Raw genomic sequence first — 13,474 nt, forward strand, 5'->3', positions numbered from 1 at the left:
CCTTATTTTAACTTGAGAGACCTTGACCCATATTTAATTTAATTTTTAGATACTCTAACTTTTGAAATATTTAAAAATCACATTCAGCCCATATATAGTGTCAATTACATTGTTTTTAAGGGGAAATGTCACTTTGTTAACATCAAATTATATTTTTTCATAGGCAGTTAAATCTGTTATTATGAATTTGATGCTAAGTTTCTGTATATATAAGAGTACAATGTTTTAGTTAAAACTATTAGCAAAATATGAGAGAGAAATGATATTATGTTACTTTTCCATTTAGTGCTAAAAGAGCACAAAGTACTAAAGAGTAAATCATTTTCAGTGTGTACCAGTGGTTCTAACAGCATTTTCTTCCTGGTTTTGCAGACTCCTTTACCTGAAATAGGAAGGCGAGTGAGAGTGAATAAATATCAAAAGTCTGTCGGGTGGAGATACAGTGTGAGTACTGAAAGTTCTCATTAGCCCTCAAGTAGTCTTCCCTTATTTTTCAACTTTAAACTAATCCCTTTGTGTTGTATTATCTTTAGAAGGCCACCACTAAAAAGTTCTTGTGTGGAAGTGACAACATATTTATACCTTTTCACATATTCACAGAGTCAATCATCATATTTGAACACTAGCATCGGTCAGAAAGCAGGGCCTAGAATAAATGCTTACTTGCACAAGTAAGTGTTAACTGCAGAAGAGTAAACCCATCCTATATAATAAAAGCCTAATATGCTAAGTGTCTGGTCCGCTGGTCATCCATTCAACCAATCAAAGCGTAATATGCTAATGATATGGTAAGGCCACTCAACCACTCGTTATGACGTGCCCTGACCACCAGGGGGCAGACACTCCAACCAGTAGGTTAGCTTGCTGCTGAGGTCCGGCCAATTGGGACTGAGCGAGATGGGCCGGACACACCCTGGAGCCCTCCCGTGGTCCCTCCCAGCTGGCCAACTTCCCACGTCCCTCCCTGGCCCTGATTGTGCACTGGTGGGATCCTTCAGTCTGGCCTGTGCCCTCTCACAATCTTGGATTCCTCGGGGGATGTTGGAGAGCCGGTTTTGGCCCGATCCCTCAGGCCAAACCGAGGGACCCCACTGGTGCACGAATTTGTGCACTGGGCCTCTAGTAAAGTATATAACACTCCAGCTGAGTAGCAACCAAGGAGATGATGGGACAAAGAGCAAATTTTGCCTAAAATTGGCCTTAGCAAGGTCCTTTGTCACACCTTCTACATGGTATTTTGGACAGGCTTTTCCCCCATTATGATTCTAAGAAACATTGCAATATATATGAGCCAAATAAGGACTACCTTTTTTTTATTGTAAGAACAATAGCAGACAGAAAAACAACAAGCTGGCAAGCTTAAAAGTCTTCAGATATCTGGCACAGTACTTAAATACATGAAGGACTGTGAAGATGCTTTCTACTTAAAGCTTTTTAACGGCCTTTAAAAACAGTCTCTATGTCTTGATTTGCTGGCTCCAGAATAAGATCATGCAAAGAAAAATTTTTCCAATAGACATTGGTGATTTAGATGTTGGTGATCTATCAAAGTATTCTGTGGGCCAAAATCAGAATCCTTGTTCTTATCAATATATCTTTTTTTCTTACATTTCTCCCCTGAAGTTAACTCTCTGGTATTCAAATACTTTCAACCTTTTGTGTCTTAATAAATATGCTCTTGGGGACATTAAAAAAACCTTTTCATTAGCATAGTCACATTTAGAAAATGTTTTTAGTTATAGTAGAATGATATTGGTAAACAGCTTCATGATTCTTCTAGAAAGTAGTGAGCTCCTGTTTTATTTATAATGTATCTCAGGAGACAAAGCATATCCAAATAAAACAAGTAGTACTGAATAATAACATGCTTTGATAGATGAAGAAGCTGTAAAATGTAAGGTATGAAAAATCTAATTGACCATTCTGGATTTATCAAACATTTGTGTTAATAAATGTTTTAAATATCTTCCTCAAACCCTCTCTAGTATTCGTACTATGGGGGAAAATATTTTTATTCTAGAATTGGGTGAAATTACAAAGGAAGTTTTGGCATTCTTGCACTGCCTCTTCTTGAAAAAAATCTGGATTTTCAGGCCACTCTGGGATAAGTTGGCTCTGAGCCAGGAAATGCTATGGCATCATATTACTGGGATAGGTGTGAGTTTTAAATTACCCACTTGGCCTCATGGTTATAAGGTACTTATGTGTTTCTCACAAGCTCAACTCTGTGTTAGAGAATGGCAAACAAACTAATGCTTTCCAAACATATCTGATCATGGTTTATTGGTTTGGGGGAATGTACATTTATGTGGGAAACCCACTCTTAAAAATGTTTTAATTGGGAACTTTGAATTCTCTCATTATATATGTTAGTAAGAAAAATAACTAATAGCTGATCAGCCAGTTAGCATCTCTAAGTCATCTTGAATCATTTGGGATAAGAAATTTGTGACTTGTACACACATCCATCTCTTTCAGTCGGGGTTTTATGGAAATAGCAAAAATGTGGAATTCATGAATGAGTTTAAGTATAAAATCTACCACTAAATAGCCAAGAACTACTTGAAAAAAGTGGTCTTACCTGTCTAGGCCTCTAGTTCCTCATAGATAAAATGGCACCAGAATATTTGGCCTACCTATAAGCAGGGTTAAAAAGTAGGATCAAATGCAACTACAGAGCTACCTAGAGCCCAGTCATTATCTTATTCTTGCTTAGGGACATAGGCTTTGTAACCCAGAAAAGGAAGCTCCTTGATATCAAATTACCAAACAAGTCAAATGACTCAATCTGGGCCTTGCTTCTCTTTAACATGCTCTTCATTCTTTTATCCTAGCACCTTCATCTCATTCCTATTTATTGCACTGTTTACTAATGTTTATTCATTTTAGCAGAACCCTGGTCCCTTACTAAGAACTAGAGTGCCCATGTACATAGAGAATTGCTACTTCCTGTGGTTTATTTCTCTGTGATAGCAGATATTTTTATCATTTTAAAGGAGAGCCACGTCAGAGAGGAAGCAGAAATTTTAAGGGTATTACATAACAAGAATGAAAGCCACAAAATCAACTTTTAGCTTTGTAGAAAAAGGTAAAGGGAAATAGAAAGGATCTTATTAGAGGATGAGATGAGACTGGAGCTTGAACTTCCATAGAATTCTCATGGTACAAGTTGATTGTTTTATTCCTTCATGCCTTTGTAATACAATTAATACAAAGAGTTCCAACTGGATAAATCAGGCTCCACCTGCTTCTCTTAAAGACAAATAGGTGCCTAGATTTGTTCTCTAGTAGTTTAATGTTTATTGATAAATCCACTGGAAAATCATAGAGAAATGCTAAAGAATGTTCTGCTGCTGCCAGCCATTTCACACTTTTTTTTTTACAAAATATATTATAAATACTTGGCTAAAAACCTAGTTTTGACTTATATTTATTTCATAACTATTTTAAGCCAGAGCCACAATTTAGCTAAATAAAAAAACTAATTGCTCATTTTTTCTACTTGGTCTTAGAGAATAAGTTAAGAAGGAAGGAAAAATAACTGACTGAATATTCAGTTACCTGTTCATTTTAGGGAAAAGGTAAGATGTATTTTTCCCCTAACCCAAATCAACAAGTCAGGGTAATTGAAGGAAATTCTGGAGAGAAGTAAAGATAGTTAGAGATTAACCTTTAATTGCTTTTCATGCCAATTGGCCCTTTTCTAATTCATTGCCTCAAATAAGTCAATGATATCCTTTTTCACTGGATTTCAGAAGAGGAACTTAACTCTATCATTAATTTAAAAGTCTTCCTTACTTTACATACTATTAATATATTTCACTTTGTACAATAAGAGTATTCCTGAAGAGCTCATATAAAATTGAACTTTTATACATATAGTAAGAGAGCTTTTAAAATTATAACCAAATGAAAATTAGAGTTAATAAAGATTCAAAGGACCCAGTGGTGATCCATTTGTCATGTGCAGAATGACTTCCTGAATCATTTCATATTACCCTCAACTTCATTATGCTCTATTTTGTATTCATTAATGGTTATATCATTCATGTATGGGAATCTTATTTTCCTGTTTGTAAGTTCCTTTATGTTAGGACTATGATACCTAAATGCGTAAATCAATGATATGTTCATTGAAAATTCCCAAAAATTTAAGTACTTCCTTAAGTTAATAATTTAAGATATTTTTCTCTAGTGCATTATACATGTATACAAAAAAGTGTGATGATTTCAAATTATTAAGAAGTTAAAAGATTTTTTAGACTGGCTAATCAAAGTTATAGAAGAGTTAGGAAACTACTGGTTTGTCATGGTATAAGGAGACATACTTGAATATTAAGGAAACACATTTGCTTCCTATTTCACTCCACTATAACAAATTTGCTGGAAATGAAGTTTGCTCATGTTTGCAGATTATGGTAAAAAGTGGAGAGAGCTGTATATTTTGATAACACTCTAATTCAAATAAGGTCAAGTAGCAAAGATGCTATGTCATAAAATCTTGCATTTATAGCATTCTTCTTTCAAAGATTTAAAGAATTTTAAATATATTGTCTCATTTGGTTCTACTAACATCCAATAAAGATAGGTAATGGCTAACATCTTCCATGATATTTCTGAGGATAAATTGAACCTTGGGAAGATTAAGTTAATATCCAATTATTATCTATCAGTGCTGAAGTTGATATGTCCTAATGCCCAATGTAGATGCCTTTTTCTGATGACATCATAATGCCATCTGCTAGAAATATCTCTTAGAAATTATGTACTCTACCTTGGTGGTTCATCCCAAAAGATGGCATCAATTATCACTATATAGACAATCCTCAAAAACAATATATCTAGCCCTGACCTGCCTACTGAATGGCAGACACATATCTCCATTTTATGCAATTCTATGCATCCATAAAATGGAAGTGCATTTATATTTATTGATATACAAAAATGCTCTTTAGTTATTGAGTAAAACATGCAAGCTACAAAATAGTGAGACTAATATGAACTTGTTTAGATTAAAGCATATATATATATATATATATATATATATATATATATATATATATTGAGTGGCCAGATTATTATGATCTCTGAACACATAATAATCTGGCCACTCAGTGTATATTTAAATTGTATCTCTACCTATTTATCTCTCTCTGTCATCTTTAACTACTGCGATAGTATATAAAATGTATGGAGAAATATGCATCCAACTGTTACCATTGGTAGGAGGAAAGGTGCAGATATGTACCACTGGAATGAATGATTAAGAAAATAATTGACTTGAAGTATATATTTTAAAACATATCACCACATATCAAACCAGTACCTTTAAAATGCAATGAATCACAAACTAATCACACAAACTAATCATGGCTGTGTTGTATAGGCATAAGGATAGATGTATATGTAAACCAATAGAATGGAACTATTTCTATATAGGTAAGGTAAACTGATTTTTCATAAGGGTGTAATGACAATTCAGGCATACAGGATAGTCTTTCCAACAAATAATGCTGAGACAACAGGATATCCACATGTAAATGAATGAATTCGAGCCCTACTTTATATCAAAACTAGTGCCCTGGTGCACGGATTCGTGCACATTGAAAGGAAATTAATTAAAAGGTGGCCGGCATGGTAGGACTGGGTGAGATGGGCCAGACAGGCCCTGAAGCCAACCTCCCATGGCCCCTCCCTGGCTGGTCGCACGTGGGGCGACACCACGGCTCAAAGGGCATCTGTGGAGTGAACTGGGTCCCTCTGGCAGGTGGGGTCCCTCGGCCTGGCCTGTGGGGATTGGACTGAAGCCAGCTCTCCAGAATCCCCCAAAGGGTCTCAGATTGCAAGAGGGCAGTTCTCAGGTGACCCACCCTGGAATTGGGCTCCCTCCTCTCAGGTTCCGGGTGCATCACCCGAGAACCGCAGATTCTAAGTCACCACAGCTCTGCAGCTCCTGCATTGAGTGTCTGCCCCCTGGTGGTCAGTGCACGTCTTAGCTACTGGTCAGAGCGTTGGCTCCCTGGTGGTCATTGTGCATCATAGCTACCAGTCAGACATCAGATGGTTGCTTAGCCTTTTATATATATAGATTGAGTCAAAATAGATCAAAGACCTAAATGTTTAGAGAGCTAAAATGATAAAATGCTTATAAGATAACATTGAGGTAAATCTTCATGACCTTAGATTTGGCAATGGATCTTTAAATTTGGCATCAAACGTACAAGCAACAAAACAAGAAATCAATAGATTGGACTTCATAAAAAAAAATTGTGCCTCAAAGTACACTATCAAAAAAGTGGAAAGATAATCTACAGAATGGGATAAAATACTTGTATTTAGAATATACAAATAATCTTATACTTCAATAATAAAAAAGACAAGTAACCCAATTAAAAAACAGAGGCAACATTTTTTGATTCGACATTCCTCTGAAGATCATATACAAATGGCCAAGAAACACATGAAAAAAAATTTAATGTCATTGGTTGTCAGGGATTTGCAAATCAGAACTATAATTAAATACTACTTTATACCCACTAGGATGTTTATAATAATAAAACAGAAATAACGAATATTTGTGAGGAGATGGATAAATTGGAATCATTGTTGTTGGAAATGTAAAATGCCACAGACACTGTGGCAGTTTGACATTTCACCAAAATGTTAAACATAGAGCTAGCATTTGACCTAACAATTTCACTCCTAGGTATATACCAAAGAGAAATGAAAACATATATCCATACAAAAACTCAATATGCATGTTCATATTAGCATTATTCATATTAGCCTATGGGTGGAAAAACCTAGATGTCCATTATTTAATGAATAGTAAAATAAAATGTGTGAAATACTGATATATGCTATAACATGGATGAATCTTGGAAAAAAGCTAGTCACAGAAGCCCACATATTTTATGATTGTCATTTATGTAAAGTGTTCAGGATAGATAAATCTTCAGAGATAGAAATTATATAATAGTTGCTTAAAGCTGAGATGTGTGTGTGGCGGAATTTAGGGGTGATAGCTAGCTGGTGTGGGGTTTCCTTTTGGGAGTAATACAAATATTCTAAATTGATTGTGTTAATGGTTGCATAATTCTGTTAAAAACTGAAAACCATTGAATATTATACTTTAAATGAATGAGTTGCATGGTATATAAATTATCATAATAAAAGCATAATATGCTAATTAGACTGGACAGCCAAACGACCTTCCGGATGTCCTTCCAGATGAATCCACTGCAGCGGGGGCCGAGGCAAAGGTGGTTAGGGGCGATCAGGCAGGCAGGCAGAGGAGGTTAGGGGCGATCAGCAGGCAGGCAAACAATTAGGGGTGATCAGGCAGGCGGGTGAGAGGTTAGGGGTGATCAGGCAGACAGGCAGAGGGGTTAGGGGCAATCAGGCAGGCAGGCAGGTGAGCAATTAGGAGCCAGTGGTCCCGGATTGTGAGAGGGATGTCCGACTGCCAGTTTAGGCCAATTCTGTGGGATCAGGCCTAAACCATCAGTGGGACATCCCCTGAGGGGTCCCAGATTGCAAGAGGGTGCAGGGCGGGCTGAAGGGACCCCCGCCACCCCCCATGCACGAATCTCATGCACCAGGCCTCTAGTAGCTCAATAAAACTGTTACAAACAAATCTGTAATTATTCACTTCAGTTAAAGCTTTATATAGTGGCTGCTGCTGCTGGTTCCAGGATTTCATTTTGAGAACCATTGAATGGAAGGATCTTTAATTAAACTTTATTTTCTCCAAAATTCCCAGTTCACCAAAGATCTCCATTCTCTGACAATTCTAGATAAAATTTTACTATAAATTTCTTTATGGTATAATGGGTTGCCATAGGATTCTCCTTTGATTTACTGTAGTTTAGAGTTTCACAGTCATTGAATGGGGTAGCTTAGGAATTTACTCTCTATTCTTATTCTGCAGGATGAGGAAGAAGATCTCAGGACTGAACTCAACCTTTTGAAGAAGTACTCTTTCCACAAAAACATTGTGTCCTTCTATGGTGCATTTTTCAAGCTGAGCCCTGCTGGCCAGAGGCACCAACTTTGGGTATGTATTAATTACCTTGATCTTATTCTATAATACCAGGTCACGCTTGAGGATGCACACTTTCATAAGCTGAGATACCACACAACCAAAACAGTTTTTGTTTCATTCAAACTATCACTCAGGTTTGTTCCCTACACAAATTTCTTTCTAAAGGCATGTACTCTTTCTGTTTTCAATAAATTAAATATTCTTCCTTTGGAGTATCTCCAAACACTACCTCTCCTTTAAGGCTTAGCTCAAATCCTACCTCCTGATTAAATACACCTGGTGTGGTACCTGTCTTCCCTCCTTTCCTAGATATTTATATTTTTTAAATATTTTTATTGATTTCAGAGAGGAAGGAAGAGGGAGAGAGAGATAGAAACATCAATGATGAGAGAGAATAATTGATCGGCTGCCTCCTGTGCGCCCCCTACTGGGGATCAAGCCCACAACCCAGGCATGTGCCCTCACCAGGCTTTCCAACAGTTTTTTTTAATTTTTTTTATTGAATTTACTGGAGTGACACTGGCTAATAAAACTATATAGGTTTCAGGTGTACAATTCTATAACACAGCATCTGTATATTGTGTTGTGTGTTCACCACCCCAAGTCAAGTCTATTTCCATCATCATTTATCCCCCTTATACCCTCTTCTACCTCCCCTAGCCCCTTCTCCCTCTGGTAATCACCATACTGTTGTTTGTGTCTATGAGGTGTTTTTTTTCTTTGCTTAGTCCTTTCACCATTTTTACTCAGCCCCACAAAGCCCTCCTCTCTGACAGCTATCAGTCTATTCTCTGTATCTATGAGTCTGATTTTATTTCATTTGTTAGTTTATTTTTTCATTTAATTCCACATATAAGTGAAATCATATGGTAATTGTCTTCCTTGACTGGCTTATTTCACTTAGTATAATACTCTCCAGGTCCATTCATGCTGTCATAAAAGGTAAGCTTTCCTTCTTTTTATGGCTAAGTAGTATTCCACTGTGTAAATGTACCACAGATTTTTTTTAATCCACTCATCTACTGATAAAGAACTTATACAACTCAAGACCAAAAATCCAAAAATCCATTAAAAATGGCCAAAGGTCCTAAATAGACACTCTCCAAAGAGGACATAGAGATGGCTAATAGGCATATGAAAAGATGCCCAATGTCACTAATCATTAGAGAAATTCAAATTAAAATCACAATGATATTTCACCTCATACCTGTCAGAATGGTTATCATCACTAATTCAACAACAGCAAAACAAACAAATAAAAAAAAAGTGTTAGCAAGGATGTATAGAAAAGAGAACCCCCGTGAACTGTTGGAGGGAATGCAGATTGTTGTAGCCATTGTGGAAAGCAGTATGGAGTTACCTCAAAAAATTAAAAATGGAACTGCCTTATGATCCAGTGATTCCACTTCTGGGAATGTATGTGAAGAAACCTGAAACAATATATGCACCACTGTGTTCATTGCAGCGTTATTTACAATAGCCAAGATTTGGAAGCAACCCAAGTGCCCATCAGTAGATGAGTAGATAAAAAAAAGCTTTGGCATACTTTTTCAACTCTTTATAATTCCACCAGCCATTGGAGTCTTCCACCAGACAATTGAGCCTATCTTTGCAGTGTCTTAATCTCTAACCATTATATATAAATGCAAGTCATATGGACTAAAACTCTCCAGATATTTTCAGATAATTACTTTCTAATTCTTGATACTTTGCCGGCTTCACTGCAGATGGTGATGGAATTATGTGCAGCAGGCTCAGTTACTGATGTAGTTAGAATGACCAGAAATCAGAGTTTGAAAGAATATTGGATTGCTTATATCTGCCGAGAAATACTTCAGGTGCGTCTTTATATAATTACTGTCTACTGGCCTTGAAAATACCTGGGAGTAATATATACAATGTACCTTATAACTGTTCCTATAGGTTGGTTTAAGAATTATAAGCATGACCTCTGAATCAGGATACCAAAAAAGACCTAAAGGGTTTAGAGAAAGCAGATTTTCAGGTGATGTCCTTAAACTTTAAGGTAGACCACAAGATTTGTAAGCAAGTTCTTCCAAATCATGACCTTTAATAGCTATGTCAAATTTAAGCTATTGTGCTCAATGGATCATAGTCATAACCACATGGAATATTTGTTATGTTATTATGATTTTAGAGTTATTTTAAAGCATAGAACTGTCATTAGAGATTAAGATAAAGGTGAGGTAGAAGGCAGTGTTTTATAAAATGTCCCCAAGTCATTTTGCAGACAGATATCCTATTTTAATAAAGCCCTATTCTTAAAACTTTATTTTGAATACCAAATTGGATGAGAATGGCAATCTTGATCTACCAAACTCAAATTTTTCCTTGTGGCTTAGGGAACACCCAAGAAAATATTAAACAGCATCACTGACACAAAGTTAAAATGTTCTTCCTCTCATTACTTGTAATAGTGTAAATAGTTAAGAATGCAAATGATAGATTGAGTTTAAATTCTGGGTCATATGTATTAGCTATGTGTCCTTGAGTCAGTTACTTAATTTCTTCAAATCTCACCTTTCTCATCTATAACATGGGGTAATATTAGCACCTTCCTCAAAGGGTTGCTATGAGAATTTAATAATTTATTTCATGTAAAGCACTCAGCACAGTGCTTGGCAAAGAATAAGAACTCAATAAGTAGTAGATGTTTTTACTGTTACTTCTATTATTAATCCCCAGTTAGTATCTAGAATAATATCACTGAAGCCAGGTCGTGTGTTAGCCAGGTCAAGGGTTAATTTCAGAGGAGCCAGCATGGTAAGCCAATACAAATTGTAAATGCTTTAAAATGAATTTTTACATCCTTCAAAATTCTCAGCCTACAAGGTTGACTAGAAAATATTTTTGACTAAACAAATAGTAGTAATAGAGCAAAACAATGTCCGAACTACAATTATAAGATGTCCAGGCCTTCACTCTTATGGTTTGTTTGAAATATGGAGGCTAGAAAAGAAGGTAAATGGTAAAGTGTATACACAGATATTATTTTTTGATGTTTTTTTTCTTTCTTGGGTGTCCATTGATTTATTTTCCTTTCCTAATAGCCAAAAATAGTATTTCTGGGAACTGGTTATAGTAATTCCAGTCTAATGAAATAATTTTGTCTGAAAAAATTCAAATCTGGGCCATTTTTATTCCCAAAAGTTTTTCCAAAGATATTAAGAACATTATATGAAAAAAAAGAAAATATATATATATACTGATGTGGCTTTTTAAAAATAAATATATTATATGCAGGGCTTAGCTCATCTTCATGCACACCGTGTAATTCATCGGGACATCAAAGGTCAGAATGTGCTATTGACTCATAATGCTGAAGTAAAGCTAGGTAAGTTTATTATTACAATACCTTAAATGAAGCCCAAAATATCTTAATGGAGAAAAGTCCTTTAAAATAATTGTGTGTCCTGTCATGTTCCTAACAATATCATTTACTTGTTTAGGCTGTGTCTTTCCTGCCTGCAAAACCAGTCGAAATTTGAAAATTTGTTTGGAAGGGAGGTGGGGTAAAACAAAGATACACCTAACTGCTTCTCTGACATCATATACACTGAGTGGCCAGATTATTATGATCTCTGAATGCATAATAATCTGACCACTCAGTGTACTTCTCTTGAGTACCTCATTTATTTGATATCAAAGATACTATAAATTATGCACCTGATCAGTTTTTCCCTTTGCACTGGCTGATAGAAAGCTCAGGGCAAATAGATGGTTGATCTCCAGCAAACGTCTAGAATACTTTTGGTACCCACTTGAGATACAAATACACTGAGTGGCCAGATTATTATGCGTTCAGAGATGATAATAATCTGGCCACACAGTGTAGATAAAACAAACTTAAATTATAATGGGAGATTTACATTTTGGTCATTGCTTTACCCTTTATTAATCCTAGCTGTTATATTTATTTCAACAATTGGATTGAGTATATACCATTTGCAAGTTTCTGTGCCATGGACAGGGATCAAGCAATAAAACATTTCTTCCATATTACAGAGCCATAGTTTCCAAAGAATATCAATGATTTTTTTAATTACTTAAGCACAAATATTTTAAAAATAGATATCAATTAGAAAGGATGCTCCAGTAATATCTAAATCAAATTGAGAATTAGAAATCAAAAGACCAAAAAGTCCCTGACTTTCTATTCCAGGGCTCAGAAAGGCATGATTTATTTGAAAATAACCACACAGTTTGTCTTACAGGCACATAAGGAACAATATATTACATCTTCTAAAGTTTAAAATAATTGTTTGATTTTAAGTATTACCATGTGAATAATGTCAATATTGTGTAATGGAAGATAACATCATTTATATAGAACATAAATCACTGGTATCAGATCCTGTATTATTTTTTAATTGTATCATTTCTCGCATACCTTGTTTCCAGCATGACCATAAGATAGTCCCCATTTTTTTTTTGCTGAACAACCAGAGTAGAGATTTTGTTCATTTACTGAGAATGTTTTTCACTAAATATTTGTAGAAGAATCATGAGGCAATTGTTCTTAAAATAACTGAAAAATAATTTTAAGAAAATATATTATCTTTTATGTCTAAAAGCTACAAAACTAGAAACACAATTTTTAGATGCTGTGTTAAATACATCAAGGGAATGTGAATCTCAAATTCAAATGTAAAAGATTGATAGTCTGTCAGAAGGCTACATATTATGTTTACATGTGGCAGAACTCTCATATATTTGGATCAGGTTGCTGACCAACCCTACCATTTACAACACAGAGGATTGTAAATACCAGTAAGTGAAAAAATCTGTCACAAATCCTGTGCACTAAAGCTCATTTACATTTACTCTGAGGGAGAGACCTTGAAACATTGAATTAGAATTAATTTGGATTTATTTCATACATGACCCTTATACATGTGATTTTAGATTTATCGTATTCCAACATAATTTGTAATCCTCACCAAAGAATATTTTTCCATTGATTTTTAGAGAGAGTGAAAGGGTGGGGAGAGAGAGAGAAAGAGAGAGAGAGAGAGAGAGAGAGAGAGAGAGAGAGAGAGAGAGAGATGCATCAACTGGTTGCCTCCCACAAATGTCCTGAACAGGGGAAGAGATTGAACCTGCAAACAAGATATATGCCCTGGGCCAGGAATCAAACCTAAGACCCTTCAAACTGCAGGTGGACGTTCTAACCACTGAGTAACTGGCCAGGATTCCAGCATATTTTTAAGAAACATTTTATTTAAAAATATATTTATTGTTGAGATAATTATTCCCTCCCATTGTCCCCCTCCATCTGGTTCCTGCCTCACCCCTTCACAACCCCACTGTCTATGTCTATAGGTAAGATCTTTGGTTAATCTCTCCCTACCCTCTCTTCCCCCTTCCTTCTGAGATTCATCAGTCTGTACCACACTTCCATGCTTCTGA

General features: G+C 35.7%; 1 protein-coding gene across 1 annotated transcript in view; it reads left to right on the forward strand.

The window, feature by feature from the left end:
- NRK (Nik related kinase) overlaps window positions 1-13,474 on the forward strand; it is a gene marked incomplete at both ends in the record, with an annotated part of 210,912 nt that overhangs the window by 122,852 nt on the left and 74,586 nt on the right. Inside the window, 4 exons of the mRNA XM_079765591.1 lie at window positions 373-444; window positions 7,931-8,056; window positions 9,772-9,882; window positions 11,309-11,399. Coding sequence (XP_079621717.1) covers window positions 373-444; window positions 7,931-8,056; window positions 9,772-9,882; window positions 11,309-11,399 — 400 coding nt within the window. The remainder of the gene's footprint in view (window positions 1-372; window positions 445-7,930; window positions 8,057-9,771; window positions 9,883-11,308; window positions 11,400-13,474) is intronic.

The sequence above is a fragment of the Cnephaeus nilssonii genome, assembly GCF_951640355.1.
Source record: "Cnephaeus nilssonii genome assembly, chromosome: X".
Lineage (NCBI taxonomy): Eukaryota > Metazoa > Chordata > Mammalia > Chiroptera > Vespertilionidae > Cnephaeus > Cnephaeus nilssonii.